The sequence below is a fragment of the Pteropus alecto genome, unplaced genomic scaffold (assembly GCF_000325575.1).
Source record: "Pteropus alecto unplaced genomic scaffold, ASM32557v1 scaffold106, whole genome shotgun sequence".
Taxonomy (NCBI): Eukaryota; Metazoa; Chordata; class Mammalia; order Chiroptera; family Pteropodidae; genus Pteropus; species Pteropus alecto.
This window is the reverse complement of record NW_006442103.1, coordinates 19,450,339-19,467,154: the sequence shown is the minus strand read 5'-3', so window position 1 is coordinate 19,467,154 and position 16,816 is coordinate 19,450,339. Positions and strand designations below refer to the sequence as shown.

The window sequence follows — 16,816 nt, the reverse complement described above, 5'->3', positions numbered from 1 at the left end:
CGGGGACCGGGAGCTGAGGTCGGGGGAGTGGGCAGGCTGGCCGGGGGCGTCCCTGGCAGCCTGGAGGCGGAAATGGGCTGAGGAAGGGCAGTGTCCGAGGCGGGGGCCCAGCGGTGGGGGGATCCGAGCCCCAGGAGGCGAGTCGCCGCACCCAAGGGTGTTTTCTAGGCCCAGAGTTAAGCCCCAGCGGACCCGGGCAGGAGAGTTCGCCCCGAGCCAGTTCGGACTCTTCCACCGACCGTTCCTTTTTGAGAACCGCCATCAGTTTCTCAGTTTCCCTTTGATTTTCCCCAGCTTTTTCTTTTAACGATCTCGGTTTAAAAATAAATGTAGCCGGGATGATGACATTGAGCTGCTTTAGTTCGAGGCGCGTGTCACCACCGTGTTTTAGGTTCTGGTCATTCGGAGACCCTTGCTGCCCTGCCGCTCACCACGTGGTTCGACTCCTAACCGTCTTTGAAATGATAATGTAGAAGTAAGTCTTAGTTGTGCACATCAGATAGTTGTTAGCAGCTCTTTAATACAAAAATCAGGAAACTTCGAAGTTAGCTTTTCCCGAAAGCCCTCATCTAGCCGCATTTCTCACCTCCAAACGATCCACATCTCTGTACCCAGCTTCCCCTAGCAACTGTGGTCTTAAGTTCTACTCTCTTCACATTCAGTTGGAATTAATAACATCAAACACAAGCATTCAGTACTGTACAGCTGTCCCAATTTCCATCATATTATTTCCCACTTTTATATGTTTTTCTAGAGAGAAACTTAAAAGTGTGAAAAGCTGTGTAAATTGTAAACAAAACTAGCTCAGTCGAGTACCTGTTCATTTGTTGAGACAGCAGCTGATAACTCAATTAGCACAAACCTCATTTGTAATATTTGAAGAGGACTTGGTAAAATTTAGCTTTTGGTTCAAGTAGAGGTCACCCAATCAATTTATCCTTGTCACTGACATTCATCTTCCTACCACACACCCCCCCTCCACTACCAAATCATCAGTATTCTCTATCTCAGATGCCACCATCTACCAGGTGCTCAGGCTCGCCAGCTCCTTGGCTCACCCTCTAACCTTCCCATAAATTAATTGCTAGGTCTTATGTATTCTACCTATTAAAACTGATCCAGCCACTTCTCTCCATCTTTATCGTTTACACCTGGTCTAGCCTCTAAATTGGTCTTATCGATCGTTTACACCTGGTCTAGCCTCTAAATTGGTCTTCCTACCTTCAGTTCAGTCTCACTACAGACACAGCTGTTAATCAAAAATTGCAAGCAATGCGTGTGTTATGAAGGTATGCTTGGAGCGTACGGAAGCTCATTGCCACGAAATCTGACCTAGTCAGGGCTGGGGATTTGGCTGCAGAGTCAGGACTATCAAATATCCTTTTGCCTTGATTCTGATAGATTCTGAACTGGAAAAAAAAAATGCTATTAGTCCTTTTAGGCTCCGTAAAGAGGTGCCGAGTGACGGGTCTTCAAACCACCTTGCACAGTGCATTGTGCGGAAATGACCAATTAGTTGTGTGTCCTTAGGGAAACCCTATATCTCCCCGGGTCTCAGACTGTCAACATTATTAGTGCATTCAGGTCAGCTCTGTAGTCCCTTCCAGTTTATACAATTCTATGACTTCTATGCCCCATAAGCATGAATTATGGCCAGAAAGATGGTGTTAAAGGCAGACAGCGTTAGAGGTTGGATCAAGCTACTGCTCTTGTTCACAGAGCTAGATTTTCAGTTTCTCAAAACCTTTAACATCTACAGATTGCCACCTGTCAAGAAGCTATCCCTGCCTGATAGCTTCATAAGGCAGCTACTAAGTGTGCCTGGATTGTTATATCCTCAGGGTCAAGCACACATTGAATACTAAATATTTGTTGGTTTGAATGCAGAAGAAAAGTGATTTGTATTTTAATGGGGTGGTTTTAAGAAATAAGCCTTTTAAGTTCTGGTTCCTCCCAGCTGTTGCATGAACCAAGAATTTACATTGTCTTTGTATTGCCACGTTATTGTTTTGGTGTTTATCTTTCCCACTAGACTATCTCAGGGCAGGAGTTATTATTCTTCCTTGTGTCCCCAGCGTGCTCAGCCCATAACAGACCGCACTATTTCGCTGTGGCACATTAATAGTGAAGACAAGCTTTGTACTTTAGAGCCCATATGAGAAAATATATGAAATAACCAGTAGATAAGTGAAATCTTTTTTAGACACCCAGAATAAAACATCTTAATATAGGGGCAGTACGAGCTAAAGAAACTCACCCTCAGCCAGCAAGGGGAAATCCCAGAGGCCTCAGAAGTGGTAGTAGCAGAGCTGAGATTTGAAGAAGGAATAGGGTTTTGCCAGGGATACCAGATGGGCTAAGGAGTAAAACTAGGAAGGCAAGTGACACACAAGTCAGCAAGTAAACGGAAGAGAGCAGCGTATCCCGTTTCTCTAGTAGACATGGGCTCGGAATGTAATGGTAGGCAGAGATCAGATTACAGAACCGTGCCTGCCATTCATGAGTTTACATGCGGGCCACCGAGTTGCTGAAGAAGAGAAAGTTTATTCAAATGATTATTGACCAAATATTTATCAAGTGGCTGCTGTTTGCTAAGCACTAAGGAATGAAACAAAAAACTCCTGCCCTTCTGCAGTTTAGGTTCTCATGTGGAAACAATCAAAATAAATACCTTGCAGGTCATTATGATGACTTTGGCTTTTAATCATAGTGAGACGGGAAGCCACTGGAAGGCTTTGAGCGAATGAGTAATGTCATTTGACTTTGTCCAGCTGTTGCGTTGAGGATAAACTGGACAATGGCAAGTGCAAGGACATAGTTAAGCAATCGCAAAAAAAAAATCACAGTAATCTAGACAAGAGATAATCAAAAGTGGTTTTGAACAGGTGGTGGTCATAACAGTGGGGAGGTGAAAAGTAGTCAGATTGCACATAATTCGAAGGTAGAATGAATAGGATTTGCTGATAGGCTGGATGCGTTGTTCAAGGGAGAAGATAAGCAGGATTTTTAGCCTGAGGAAATAAAAGAATGGAGCTGCCATTCACTGAGATGGCAGAGACCACACACAGGAAGGGAGTGAGACCAGGAGCTCAGTGTTAAGTTTGAGATGCCTATGAAACATCAGGTGGAGATGTCTCAGGCAGTCGGATATACAGACCTGGAGTTCAGGAAAGCAGTCCTGACTGGACCCGGGAGTGCTCAGCATGTAGGTAGGATCTAGCAGAGAGCATGAGACTTAATGAGATTGAAGAAAACCGTGAAGAGGGCAGAGTCAGTCCTGGAGCGCTCCAGAGCTTAGAGAAAGGAGGAACCAGCAAAGGAGACCAAGGGAGCAGCCAGAGAGGGAGCGGGAAAGCCAGGAAGATGCTCGCTGTGGGGCCACAGTGTTCAGGGGGAGAGGCCGTCTCCAGCTGTGCCAGACACAGGCGAGGCTGGGTAAAGCGAGGGCAGAACTGGTCGTTGGATTTATCAATGGGAAGTCACTGGTGGCCTTGACAAGGAGCAGTGAGAGTGGATTCAAGAAGAGAACTTGAGCACAGAAGTATTAACACTCGAGTTTTCTCGTAAAAGGAAGGAAAGAAAGAAAGATATTTGGAAGAAGTGAAATCAAGAAGAGGTTTCTTCAGGAAAGGAGAAATAATAGTGTGTTTGCTGATGGAAAGATCCAGTGGAGAGGAAATCGTTAAGGATGCTGGGCAAGGAGGAAGAGCAGCAGCACGTTTGTGAGAGGCCGCGGGGCTGGGGGCAGAGACAGTTCATCGTGGTTCGTAGGAGAGACCATACAAGAGGTAGGCGCAGGTGGAGGTAGGTGGGAAAATATGGAAATTTCTTTTCTCTGAATGTTCTACTTTCTCAGTGCAATCGGAAGCAAGGATATGAGAGAGAGGATGGAGGAGGAGGCCCTAGAGGTTTGAGAAGAGATGGTATAAAATAATTACGAGGGTGAGAAAGTGTATGGAACGAGGAAATACATTAAGGGACATGCTCGGCATTAAGATTTGCTTGGCAGCAAAATGAAGATACAGTGACACAGGATCTGACTGTGTCACTTCTTACTGGCCGCTGTGAGAAGGCCAGGAAGACCACTGCAGTGGCGTGAGATTTGAGGAGTCTCGGATCCGTTCAGGCGCAGTGTCGTGGTGTCATTAGCAGGTGGGTAATAATGAAGCTGCAGGTGTGGATGAAATTAGCCAAGAAGAGCAGAGTGACAGGAGCAGTGCCTAGAGCAACAGGAGGATGAGCCCAGGACCCAGAAGGCCCTTCCAGGGAAGTAGGAGAAACCAAGGAAAAGAGGGAACCAGGGCTAAGCTTAGATGAGGCTCGTAGGCGCCATCTGGGTTGTTTTCTGCTGGCTGGAGTTTTGGCGAAGGAGCAGGGCAGAACCTGCTTGCACTGTTGAGTAAATGGAAATCAGGAGTACAGACAGTCAGCAAAGACTGTTCCTCCAAGAAAGGTACGCAGAAGTAGCAAAGCCTAACACGAGGCCTGGAAAACCATTCCTTGCAGAGACAGCAGCTTCTGGAAAGGCCTGGAAGCAGAGAAGAGCATGAAGAAGGAATTTTAAATAGTTTGATATGAAATCTAAATATGTATTTTTTAAATAGTAATAATTTTGTGTTCATTTGTCTTTTAAAACTGCTCAGTGTGTAGTTCCACTTGGACAAGGGGATGAAGGGTGCCTCTGTTTAGCTGCATGCGTCCCTTCGCTAGCTTTAAAAAGTATCAAGATCTTTTGTGTGAAGTGGATGTGGAGACCACTCAGGCTCCTGAAACGGGACAGCGGGCATAGTGTTCTCTTCAGGAGCATCACTGCGTTCCCACGTCCCTCCGCCAGCCATAAAGGTGTTGGGGGAAAGCGCCTCCTTTCCTCTCATTTGCTTGTTTCAGGATGTAAGAGTACAGCAGAAAATGTCCACTGAACGGACTTCTTGGACAACTCTGTCCACTGTTCAGAAAATAGCGCTGGGCCTGGGGATCCCAGCCAGCGCCGCAGTTGCCTACATCCTGTACCGCAGGTACCGGGAGAGCAGAGGTACGTGGACCCCACGCCTGCGCACACGGCAGCGCTCACCACCGCGGCCTCTGCCAAGTGGACCGACAGCTGCCCTTGCCAGGCCCGGTGTCCTTGGCTGGGATGTAATTGGCTTTCTCTGAGGGATCTTTGAAACGCTTTGGTTTCTTCTTTTCTCTGTTCTTCATGTGAAGCTCTTATCATTTATATGAAGCTATCATTTCTATGAAATGAAAAATTCATAATTCTGTTGATCTGTTCCCTTCAACATCAGTGCTGCAATGGTTCTTTTTTTTTTAATATCTATATTCATCTTTTTTACACGTAAGCTCCTTCTATTTAGTCGTTAGGAGAAGGCTGACTGGGGTGCAGTTTCCCCAGCGGCCGGGCTGGAGAAGTGATGCGTGTACAGACGGGGGTTCCGGGCCCGCTCTTCGGGCGCCGTCGGCCTCCGTTCTTCTCCAGAAGTAGTTTGCCTGAACCCGGCAGAGCCAAATGCCCCCTCCACTTGAGCATCTGAAACAGTGTCCCAGAGAGCGTGCCCCTCTTCCAGTCCTTCGGGGCGTTCCAGTACCCACTCAGTGGCGACTTCTCCCTGTCCTTGTGGCTGAGACCCTCGGTCTGTCTCTTGGCTCGGTGTGTCCGACAGCCCCGTCAGGGGAGGGCTGGCAGTGGCGTTGGGTGCTGTCAGCCTGACCGGACGAGCGTGATCTGTGCAGAGGAGCGGCTGACGTTCGTTGGGGAGGACGATGTCGAGATGGAGATGCGAGTGCCCCAGGAGGCCGTGAAGCTCATCATCGGCCGGCAGGGAGCCAATATCAAACAGGTGAGCGCGCGGGGGCTTCCCGCTGTCCCGGGGATTGACTGCTCCCCCTCCCTGCCCCCGCCCCACAAAAGCCACCCACGCTATGTATACTTTAAACATAAAAAATGGAGGAACTTTTTTTAGCTAGTATGCTGACTCCCTTCTAGAGATGAGTACTTCTGCTCCCTAGAGAATGGATGACTCGGCTTGGAATGGGGATCTCTGCGTGGATGAGTCTCAGCTTGGTATAGCTCGAATCATTCTGTTCTACTGTGGAATTAATGAACTCTCATTAATCGATAGTAAATATGGACTACCTCCCTGATTGTCCGTACCATCTTCCATTGTTCAGGTAGAATGTCAAGAAAACAAAATATCTAAGTCTCTAATCCACATAAGGTTAGGAAAGCGGGTTCCGGACACAGGGAGGAGCTGTTTGAGTTAACGGCCGTTCGGGGCTGCCGTTGTCACTGACCCCCTTCCGTAGGAGGACTGCGTGGAGCGGCCCGATTTGGCTGCTAGCCGTGCAGTGCCGTCTCCCTCCAGGGTCGGGCTCCAGGTGTCCTCCGCTGGCCCGAATGGGCGCCCTTCCGGAAGCACACTGCCATGTACCCTTTTCTCTGCAGCTGCGGAAACAGACAGGTGCTCGCATCGATGTGGACACAGAGGATGTAGGCGATGAGCGGGTGCTGCTTATCAGTGGTTTTCCTGTTCAGGTGTGCAAGGCCAAAGCAGCAATCCATCAGATCCTGACAGAGAATACCCCAGTGTCTGAGCAGCTCTCAGTCCCCCAGAGATCTGTGGGCAGAATCATAGGTACCGCCGGACGGCTGCCTCTGCCGTCTCCGTTTCTTCTTTGCCTTCCTGTCACACCTTTCCGAGGGTTCCCGGCCGTCTCCCCCTTCACCCTGCCGTGAAAAAAAGACGTTGAGACTAGAGGTTTCCTTTTTCACAGAACTATCGGTAAAGCAAAGCCCATTCCCTCAGAAGTCGTATGAGCCGAACTTTACAGATAGGTTCCAGAGGGTTCAGGTTCGGGTAAATGTGCTTCCCTCGTAACGTGTAGAGGGAGACCGAGGCCGCTCGTGCCGCCCCAGCGCTTTGACGGGAGTGCTGCAGAGAGCCCCCGGCACGCTTCCTTCACAGAAGCGCCCTGTCCTTGGCCCGACGTTTCACACGTCACGTAAGGTCTCTTCTAACGAAGTGGGAGGCAGGCACGCTGAGTGGTCAGAAACAGAAATGGCGCGAAGCCAGCCTGGCCAGTGCCGGGTGGACGTGAGGCGGGCAGAGTGGAGAATCCGGCAGCCCCCTCCGCGCGGCGGGGGTCCCCGTAGCGCCTCTCCCTTCGGTGTTTTGCATTCCGCTCCTTGTAGATGCGCACACAGTGGTTTCTCTGGTGGCGGAGGCCAGCCAGGACCCAGGACGCGGTCTGATGTGTTGTTGAACGTAGGGCGAGGCGGCGAGACGATTCGTTCCATCTGCAAGGCCTCTGGAGCCAAAATTACCTGTGACAAAGAGTCGGAGGGGACGCTACTACTATCGAGACTTATAAAAATCTCAGGCACGCAGAAGGAAGTGGCAGCAGCCAAGGCAAGTAGCTGACGGACTTGAATCACATCGAAGAACGAGGAGAGCCGTTCATTCCATCCCGGGTCAGGCCAGCTGGCCACAGCTCTCGCCCCTCCCCTTGTTCCCCACAGCACTTGATACTAGAGAAAGTTTCTGAGGATGAAGAACTTCGCAAGAGGATCGCTCATTCTGCAGAAACCAGGGTCCCACGCAAGCAGCCGATCAGTGTGAGACGAGAGGCCATGGCCGAGCCGGGCGCAGCCGGAGAGCCAGCTTTATGGCACAGCGCCGGTGCCAGGACACAGCAGGCTTCGCCGCCGGGGGCTCCTCCCCACAGAGGGGGTGGCGACGTAGCCATCGTGGGGCCAGAAGAAGGTTCCTGGGAGACACCTAACAGTGACAGCGTTCAGAAGTCTGGAGCCCAGACCAGTCCAGAGACGTCCATGTTTGAAAGTATGAAACGGGGGTGGAACCCACTAGCTACATGAAGATAGAAATCCTGGCTTAGGTAACCCAAAATAGGAACAGTAAAAAATAACTTCTGTTTTCTTAACTACACTTACAAGTCTCATCACAGATAGGCCTTTTTTGGTAATATTTTACTTAGGTTGGTACTAAAGATAATATTTTTCTGAATACAAACCACTTAGTGATGGAGAACATTATAGAAATATGCCGATTGGCAGGAAACTAGTCCAGGAGTAATATATCAAATAATTGAATTTACATGGTATTCTTTCACCAAATACAGTTATTAAACAAGTAAAATACTCGGCCCAATTCTTTTTCCTTTTATTTTTTTGCCTGTCTCGTTTTTGAAAACCAGCTGCTGAAGAAGAATGAAAAGGCTGTGAGCTTTCTGTCCCACCCACAGCTGTGGGATGGGCAGAGGAAACGGGGCCCCGAGAGGCTCACAGACTTATCCAGGGTCACGTAATGAGTCAGTGGGAGCATGGGATAGGGAGCGAGCCCACATCTGTCCGAGCGCCTTCCACTGGTCCGCGCATAGCTGGCGTGTGCAGGGCTTACCGTCACTGTAATCGATGACTGATTTGGGTACCTGGCCGATGACTAAGAACGTAAACTCTTATTACTCAGTTCCGTAGGAAGGCATGGAACATAGCTCAGTGCCTTTCAGGGTGTTCCTGTGTGATTCATCCGGTTGTCCCTCCAGCTCCCTTTAAAATGGTAATGGCCACTTTTTATTTGGCACCTCTCACCCCCAGATGCAGTCTCCCCGTGCCAACCAGAGATGGTTCTGGTGTGGTCACCACATCAGACGGTGGTGATTCTGCAGCTTAACTGGCTTCTCTCTGTTCAGTCCCCAGTCCTGACTTCAGTTTCCATGCCGATGAGTTCCTGGAGGTCTACGTCTCTGCCTCGGAACATCCCAACCACTTCTGGATCCAGATCATCGGCTCCCGCAGCCTGCAGTTGGATAAGCTTGTCAGTGAGATGACCCAGCACTATGAGAACAGTCTGGTGAGTCGCCTGAGGGGCAGGGCTGGGTCTGATGCAGAGGGGCCTGTCCTGTTCATCGTGGTCTATTCGCTTCCTTTTCCTGTGGAGCAGCTACTTGTCCTTTTTCCTTCCGATATTGCCCGTTAACCTGTTTTCAGCCTACGCCTCACTAACTCGCTCCTCTCCTGGCTCCGCCTCCCCACGTGTAGCCCGAAGACCTGACCGTGCACGTAGGGGACATTGTAGCAGCACCTTTACCTACGAATGGCTCCTGGTATCGAGCCCGGGTCCTCGGCACCTTAGAAAACGGGAACCTGGACCTCTACTTTGTTGACTTCGGAGATAATGGAGATTGCCCACTGAGGGACCTCAGGGCACTCAGGTCAGTGTGGAGGCCAGGGTGGGGTCAGGCTGGAGTCCCAGCTGTCGCTCTGCCCCGGCCGGAGGACAGTGAGCTGCTGCCCCCCTCACTGCGGGCCTTGCAAGAGGGCATGGTCACATGGAGCATGATCACGTGGAGCAGACCGTGTCTTCCCCCGCTGGGTGAGCCGCCGCTGTCTAGGAGCAAGGGACAGGAAGGCCCTTCCGGCGCTGCGATTCTGACTTTCATTGCTTTCTCTTCAGGAGTGACTTCCTCAGCCTTCCGTTTCAAGCAGTAGAGTGCAGCCTGGCGCGGATCGGCCCCGCAGGTAAATTGGTCACGACACCTACTGACCTTGCCTCCAAGTAGAGTGACTGACACAGCCTGTGGGAGGAGCTCTCACATTCTGAGGCTTTTCGAGTTGTAGGGGCTCAGGTGTCTCGTCTTCACCAGCACTGGAAAGCAACAGCCAGAAACTTGCCTGGCGGTCACGTAGGTGTCTTCCAGCACAGGAAGCTGCGGTTCCCATTGCCCTCCAGGGGGCACTCGCAGCCCGGGCAGCACGGACCGCTCCCCCCTTCGGAGTCCCCCACCACCCCCCAACAATCTTTTGCCAGGCGAACAGTGGGAAGAGGAAGCTTTGGACGAGTTTGACAGACTCACTCACTGTGCCGACTGGAAGCCCCTGGTAGCCAAGATCTCTAGCTACGTCCAGACTGGGATCTCAACTTGGCCCAAGATCTACCTGTATGATACTAGCAGCGGGAAGGTAAGCCAGGGGCTCGCACGCCGCTCGCTGGCTCTTCGGTGTGTTTATAGCTCATTTACTTGTTTTTCCCAGAAACCCTGACCGGCATGACTCCCGCGTGGTCAGATCTGCTCACTGACCAGCAGAGGGATGTCTGTAAAGCATCGATCCTAGCTCTTCTGCCGTCCCCTCAGATTTGCCCTTCCTCACAGAGAGATCTCGCCCTTTTCATTGTTCTTCTCAGAAACTTGATATCGGGTTGGAATTAGTTCGTAAAGGGTACGCAGTTGAGCTTCCCGAAGACATGGAAGAAAACCGAGCTGTCTCAGACACGCTGCACGACGCGGTGAGTGAGCCATCACAGCCACTGAGGGTGCTGCCTCAGGCCAGATCTCGTGCCTCAAGAGACTCGAGGGCTCTTGGGCATGCCATTTTGCAGAGGGCTTTACCCAGGACGCCGAGTTGCTCTATGGGGTTATCAAAGGCAGTATCGTGTCCCTCTGGGCAGCCAGACTCAACTGCCTGAACCACATCCTCTGAGCAGAAAGACTGGCCACCCCTTTCCCTCCGGCCAGCACATTCTTCTCCTGTTTGCATCCTCTCAGGCCACAGAAACAGACATCTCTGCCAGCAGCGTGCTCACCGAGACCAGGAAGAGCCCTGAAGAGAGAGCGAACACCCTGTCCTGCCTCAGCTTATCAGGTACCAACAGCATCTCCTCCCGGAGCGTCCTCCGCAGCCACCATTTCTCAGTCGGCCTCCCCAGCTAGGGAGCTCGTCGAGGCTCTTGGCCGGGGGTCACAGAGCACCCCGAGCCTCCATGGAAGTGCCTGCTAGCTTAGGGTGGGGTCTGACTTTGTCCTCATTTCTGCTGTGCAGAAGCTGCCTCCATGTCTGGCGATGATAACCTCGAAGATGACTTCTTAATCTGAAGTCGGCTTCCGCTGCCTTGGCCATCCGCTTTGCTGTGCGAGTGCAGCTCTCATCTGTCTGTAGCAGCAGGAACAGTAGTGAGGATGGCAGCAGGGGCCCTGCTGCACCCTCGCGTCCCCACAGCCTAAGTACCACCTCTGCAGCTGCTTTCCTGTAGCTCACCTTGCTCTCAGATCGAGCCCTTCCAAGCCTTTCGTGTCTTTGGCAGAATTTGCACAGGATTTGGTGCCTGGAGAGAGGAGCCTGTGCCAAAGAGATCTATGCAGTCCTTCCTTCATTACACGCACGGTCCGGCCTGCTGTGGGCCAAGTGCGTTTTCTCCTTCCGTCGGACTACCAGAAAGTGCGGGGTGGCGGGAGACACGCGTGCCCCTGCTCCACCCCCTCCCACCCCATCCCAGGGTTTGACTACTGCTTGTTATGTCCGGGCTGCTCAGCATCTGGCTTGTTCCCCTCTGCCAGTCCGATGCCCCCGCCGCTGGGCTGTGCCCTTTGCAAGGCTGGGAAACAGCCAGGGGCTCGGTCTTCGGAAGTGACAGTCTGCGCGCTTCCGACGCAGCCCGTCAGGCGGCTCTGGCTAAGGGAGGGTTTGAGTGATGCACTGCAGTTGAGTCAGGAGGCAAAGGCAGGACAGCGTATTTATGTTAAAACGCCCCAGGAGGTGGGAGAGCACTGCCTCCCAGCCTCAGCTGCCCACGTGGAGACGGGTTTTGCAAAGCGCTGCAGCTGTTCCCTTGTACCCTTGGGTGAAATCCCAGTTGACAGAGGCGGCTCAGGAAGCACTCTAAACTGCTGATGTAGTATCTGTAGTACGTGTGTGCGCGCACACACACACACACACACCGAGAGAGAGCGAGAGCACATGTAGTTGTTTAAAGCGTGTGGGAGATTCTTTGCTGAATAAAGTTCTCAAAAACTTAAAACTAAATGCTGATTGAGTTGCAAGGTAGAAGCAGGCCTTTGGCAGTTTTCACCAGACTTAGGTTGAGAAGATTCCCAGACAGCTCCCAGAGAGGGGCCACCCCTGAAGCGAGTGTCTCTCCTGCGTATAGATCACATTCTTTTCCTAAAGTTAACTTCAGAACTAACCATTCACTAAGAACCAGAACCAACTCGGTCTGGACTGTGTACAACCCCACACAAACTATTTGGAAGAAAAGGCCTGGATTAGGGTTCTAGAAATCTGGGTCCTAGCATGAGGCCTTCGCTCTAAACAGGTTGTAAGACTTTAGGGAGCCCGACCCCCTGCCAGCCTGTCTGCACTCCCGCCCGCACTACGAGGACCCAGTGAGAACCGTGACGGGACGTGAAAGTAAACATTATAAATGTATAGTAGCGTGGGTGGGGGAAGACCAGTAAATGAACATTGGTTTTGCTTAAGGATCAGCAAGGTAAACTGGAAAACTTGAAGTTAGCACGTGAGGATGCCTTATGTCGGATTTGTTTTCCGAGCTAGGAATTAGTGAGGTCTACCCATATACTACATGGCAACTCCATTTTCCCACAGCTGCGACTTTCAAAGTTTACAGAAAAGCCTCAGTACCAGTGAGCAGAGGCTCCCGTGAAGGAGCAGCCCTGAGGAGCAGCCCCCGGGTTCGGAGGGCTCCGTGGGGGCTGCCCCGAGCTTGCTCACTGACGCAGGCTTGGCCCCCAGCAGGGTCCTGAGGCCACTTAGTGCCTGGTTTCCTCGCCCCTCATCCCCTCACCCTCAGGCGGAGAGGGCCCCGACATAAGTTCATAAGACTTCCTGTTCTAGAACACAAGTGGCACCTCGTTCCTGGCCACCGTTTGCTACTGTGCGTCAAAGTCTGTCCCTTTACCATGGCCTCTCAGCCTCGTCAGCTTACGTCGCATTCCGATGGGTTCCTTGTCCTTCCAGTACGAGCCTGTGCTGTCCTGCCTGGAACACCCTCTTCCACGCCTCCTGTTTTTTCGTCAAAGTCCCCTTGAGGCAAAGCCGGGGGACCCATATGCCTTCTCTGTCCTCCACGTCCACAGAGAAGGAATTAGCACTTGTGTCCAGTTAGCTTAAATGTGTGGATGACCGGTACGCTTGGCTCTTGCTCCCAGCGGGAGCTCAGTAAATGGTTAGAATAAAGGGGGCCTGGCTTTGGGGTGCAGGGAAGGCAAAGGAGCCTAAAATCTTTAGGTCTTTTCCGCCTTTGGTCAGGTCCCTGACCTTTCCAGTCATTAAGTGTTTCTCGTACAGCAACTTCTGCTCTGCGAGGCTCATGTTCCCCGGCAGCCAACCCCACTTTCACCCCAAGAAACAGTGAACACGAGGACTGCACTACCCTTTATTCCTAGGGTGGAAGGAGGTGTCCTGAATCACATCCTCGGCCCCCGGGTCCTGTTTGTCAAGGCCCCCAGCCCCTCACACAGTAGGAATAAGCATGTTCAGGGAGGCTCGCTGTGCAGGTGGCCCAGGTCCCTTTCAAGAGGATACACCATAAAGATGGCATTGTCCCAGGGAGGGAGAGCAGGGTGGTCTGGTCTGACCAGCTCGAAGCCCATGTAGCTGAAGGCCCGCAGCAGGGCACCTGTGGAGGAGAGGGCGAATTAGAGCTGGGAAGCCACGAGCACTCTAGGGGTCTGGCGGGTTCCACTAGGGAGTGGCCGCGGGGGAGCCGTATGGCGCAGGTATCGGGAGGATGCGCTTTAGAGTCCCACGGGCCCAAGACTAACCCTAGCGTGAACATTCACTTAGCTATGTGACAGTCTACGAGTTGACCCTTCTGAACTTCAGTGTCTTCATTCGTAAATTGGGGACTACAGAACCTTCCTCAACAGAATTTGGGATTAAACGAGATGTTGATGAAATGCCTAACAATGATAGTTCTGTCTACTCTTGACCGTTCTTTGTCTCATGTCCAACAGAGTATGAGCTCGAGGGAGCAGGTAGTTTCTGTAAGAGGCTCTCAGCACCTGGTCGAATATACTCCTGGTCCTTACTCCTGACCCTTTCATACTGCAGGTGCTTAATCCACTGGGTACCCTTCCTGTCCTACCAGCCACATCCCTCGAATGGATGCTATGCAGTTTCACCGGTGCCGCTTCAGTCTGCTCTCTCAAATCTACCTGCAGGGACTTGAACGGAATGCTAGATACCTTAATTTCCTTTGTGGGGGCAGGGAGGCCCTAAAATGCTTGCGGGTGCCCTTTTTAAAGAGTAGGGGGAAAGAGCGTCTCCTAAAAAGGCAAACGCTTCAGCACCAAGGGCCGAGGACAGCAGATCCCACCTCTGTCGTTCCGGCTGTTCTGAAAGTTTACAAACACAGAGTCCACATCGGTCTTCTCTTCCACGTATTCCAATGTCGCAGTCAAACTAGGAGCCAGGGAGAAGAATCACAGTTAACGGAACGTTTAGTGGACGCAGAATCCAGAAAGGTGCCCACTTGGAGCAGAAGAAATCTCATGGGTCAGGTTTTGCTGATCCCAGCCAAGAAGTGCAAGTTACTAAATTAATTTTGATAGACCTGTCTCTGAAACCAAGGGCTCATTCACTGTGAGACTGGACACCCATGGCCCGGGCAGGGCCTGGGAGAAGGCCATGCCCTGTCAGCAGCCGGAGAGCACATCCTAGTCAGCTGTTCATGGATCCTGTTTCTGCCCGAATCCAGCAACCTCCCACGGGCTGCATCCTTGAACCCCGGCCCCAGGCTAGCTCGCGAGCCTGTCTGCGTGCAGTTCAGCTGGTTCGGCTGTCTCCAGCTCCTGAGTCCGCCCTCACCTGACTATGATGGGGTGAGGGTGACAGCCCCTCCCTCTGCCCTCCCCTCTCCCAGCCAGCCAGATTCAGTCACCTTTCTCGGTTTCCTCGATCCAAGGCCCGATATGGGATGTCCAGGAAGAGTCGGTGGTCACAGAGAAGGCCGTGCCAGTGGGCAGAGGTCTTAGGGGTGAGGCGGAAATGGAAGTCTAGCTGCACTGGGGCCTGGTGGAGCCGGGGGTCAGTAGCCAGTACCGTCAGGTTGCCAGCCTGGAAAGGGAGTGAAAGTGAGTGGTGGTGATCTGCTCGTGTGCTCATCAGACCTCAGGCCGACTGAGGCGTCTGGAAGCGAGGAGGGGGCGGTGGAAAGCCTGCGAGAACCGGAACCAGGGTTCCAACAGCGTCCCTTAGCTCTAGGACCTACTCCATCGCTATCGTGGAGCTCTCGATGGGAAACGTCGGGTCTGGAGCCAGTGTCGAATGCTGCTGCCAGCCTCGCCTCGGCACACTGCCCTTCGGAGACGGACAGACACGTCAGCGCCGCTTCTCAGGGCTGTGCCACCTGCTTGCACTCTTCACCGGCAGATAAGACAATTCATTCCACTTTTTCCCATCATATGGGTTTCCTTTGAATTGCATTTCTCATCTAAAATGCAGAGGTCACACGCAGGCGCGTTGGTGCAATACGATGCGGGGGCAAGTGCAGGAGTTCCGGGTTCGAGTCCCGGTTAGCATCTGAGCAGCCTTATGTCCCACGAGCCCTAAGACGGGCTGCTCGACCTCTGTTCCCACTTTTCCCATCCTGCGTTTCACCACCAGCTCTACAACCTCGACATAGATCTCTGGGTCAGAATCCTTGTCTATGAAGCAAGCAGCGTTTGCACCTGAGCTCCGGGGTCTCTTCTAGCACTCTCTATGACTTATTTTCCAACCAGCTAATGTCCCTTCTCTGCAAGGTATCGTTACAGCGAGCACAGGGTTGTCCGGTACCAACTCAGCACCAGTTCACAGTCCACTTACCGAATACAGTTCTTTAAGCTGGTCGTGGTCACTCTGCTCGGTGTTTCTGCCCACCTGGAGGCCTGCTAGGGACTCAGGAGCACTGAAGGCAGCAACGGGGCCGGAGTGTCAAGTCCTCTTGTTCCTTGTAAGTGATGCTGCTTGGGTAAAAAAGGCCCGAGTTAGATTATCTCTGAGTCTGAGGGGAGAGAGAGGGTCCTAACTGCCAGGAACTCAGGCCCAGGCTCTGGCACCAGCTTCTGCATCTTCTGTGGACCAGTCTGTTCCCATTTTCCCAGGCCAGCCAGTTGGAAAAACTCTAAACTTCCACGCCAGCCTTCCATCTATTTTGCTATTGTCATCTTCTTGCCACTTGGGAAGTCCTCTCAAACTCTTTATTTTTCCTTCCAATTTACATGAACAACTACAAGTAGAGATGAAAATAAGTACCTTTTACAACACGGCAGCATCTTCTCCCGGAGGGTGATCCGGTATTTGTAGCAGTAGAGGTAATAGGCGTATGGTGACCAGATCGGGTACTGGTAGTTCCGTGTTTTTCCCCTCTTGATGTAAGAAAGGGAGTAGATAGAGGGGCGAGACCTGTTACAAGGCAGCTTTTCAGTTCAGTGCCTCCCTGCGGCAAAGTGAGATTCAGAGATGAGCGGCAGAGGTTTAGGCAACCTGGTGCCATTATGATGCAGTGGGCACTATGACATGGACGAGGAGTCAACCCTTATGTCACTTCAAGAGTCCGGTCTCCTCCCGTACCCCACCCTACCCCCTTAGCCAAGTACGCATTTCACGGCTGTACCAGTTAGTTGTTAAAATACTTCAGCTTCTCTACTGGTTGGTAAACAGCTCTGCCTGAGCACTTGTGCCCACCCGGCCTGCCCCCGCAACACACGCACGTCCTCACTCCCCCTAAAATTCAGCAACGAAAGGGCTGGTGTCTGCCACTCCAAGAGGCCTCCAAGACCCTTATCCAAGGTCTGACCCGATTGGCTGGTTCCCAGTTCCTATCAGTTCAGTATTTTTATCATTATCCCTACCCTGAATAAGTTAATAACTCAGGAGTGCTACACACCGTTGAGCCTTCTCATTGCAAACAGAATGCCTCCAGGGGCACAGATAGCTAAAGGAAATTAGTTGATCTGCTGGGCGGGCCTGTAGCAAAAAAGCTCACACCCTGTCTCAAAGAAGCTGGATATTTCTCAGTTCCAT

At 52.0% G+C, this 16,816-nt stretch overlaps 2 protein-coding genes across 2 annotated transcripts; one reads left to right on the top strand and one right to left on the bottom strand.

Moving 5' to 3' along the window:
* The first annotated feature begins 4,887 nt into the window (after nucleotides 1-4,887).
* TDRKH (tudor and KH domain containing) lies at nucleotides 4,888-11,815 on the top strand. The gene is made up of 12 exons (XM_006919784.3): nucleotides 4,888-5,032; nucleotides 5,731-5,837; nucleotides 6,443-6,632; nucleotides 7,267-7,406; nucleotides 7,517-7,838; nucleotides 8,707-8,867; nucleotides 9,056-9,228; nucleotides 9,471-9,535; nucleotides 9,825-9,976; nucleotides 10,200-10,301; nucleotides 10,561-10,657; nucleotides 10,835-11,815. The coding sequence occupies exons 1-12, from the start codon at nucleotides 4,909-4,911 to the stop codon at nucleotides 10,885-10,887; spliced, it is 1,686 nt and encodes a 561-aa protein (XP_006919846.1). The 5' UTR covers nucleotides 4,888-4,908; the 3' UTR covers nucleotides 10,888-11,815.
* A 1,355-nt stretch (nucleotides 11,816-13,170) lies between these two features.
* On the bottom strand, nucleotides 13,171-16,276 carry OAZ3 (ornithine decarboxylase antizyme 3). The gene is given in 5 exon segments (NM_001290663.1): nucleotides 13,171-13,427; nucleotides 14,127-14,212; nucleotides 14,691-14,866; nucleotides 15,617-15,753; nucleotides 16,046-16,276. Coding segments are annotated over 5 exon segments (705 nt in total). The 5' UTR covers nucleotides 16,210-16,276; the 3' UTR covers nucleotides 13,171-13,284.
* Between the last annotated feature and the right edge of the window lie 540 nt (nucleotides 16,277-16,816).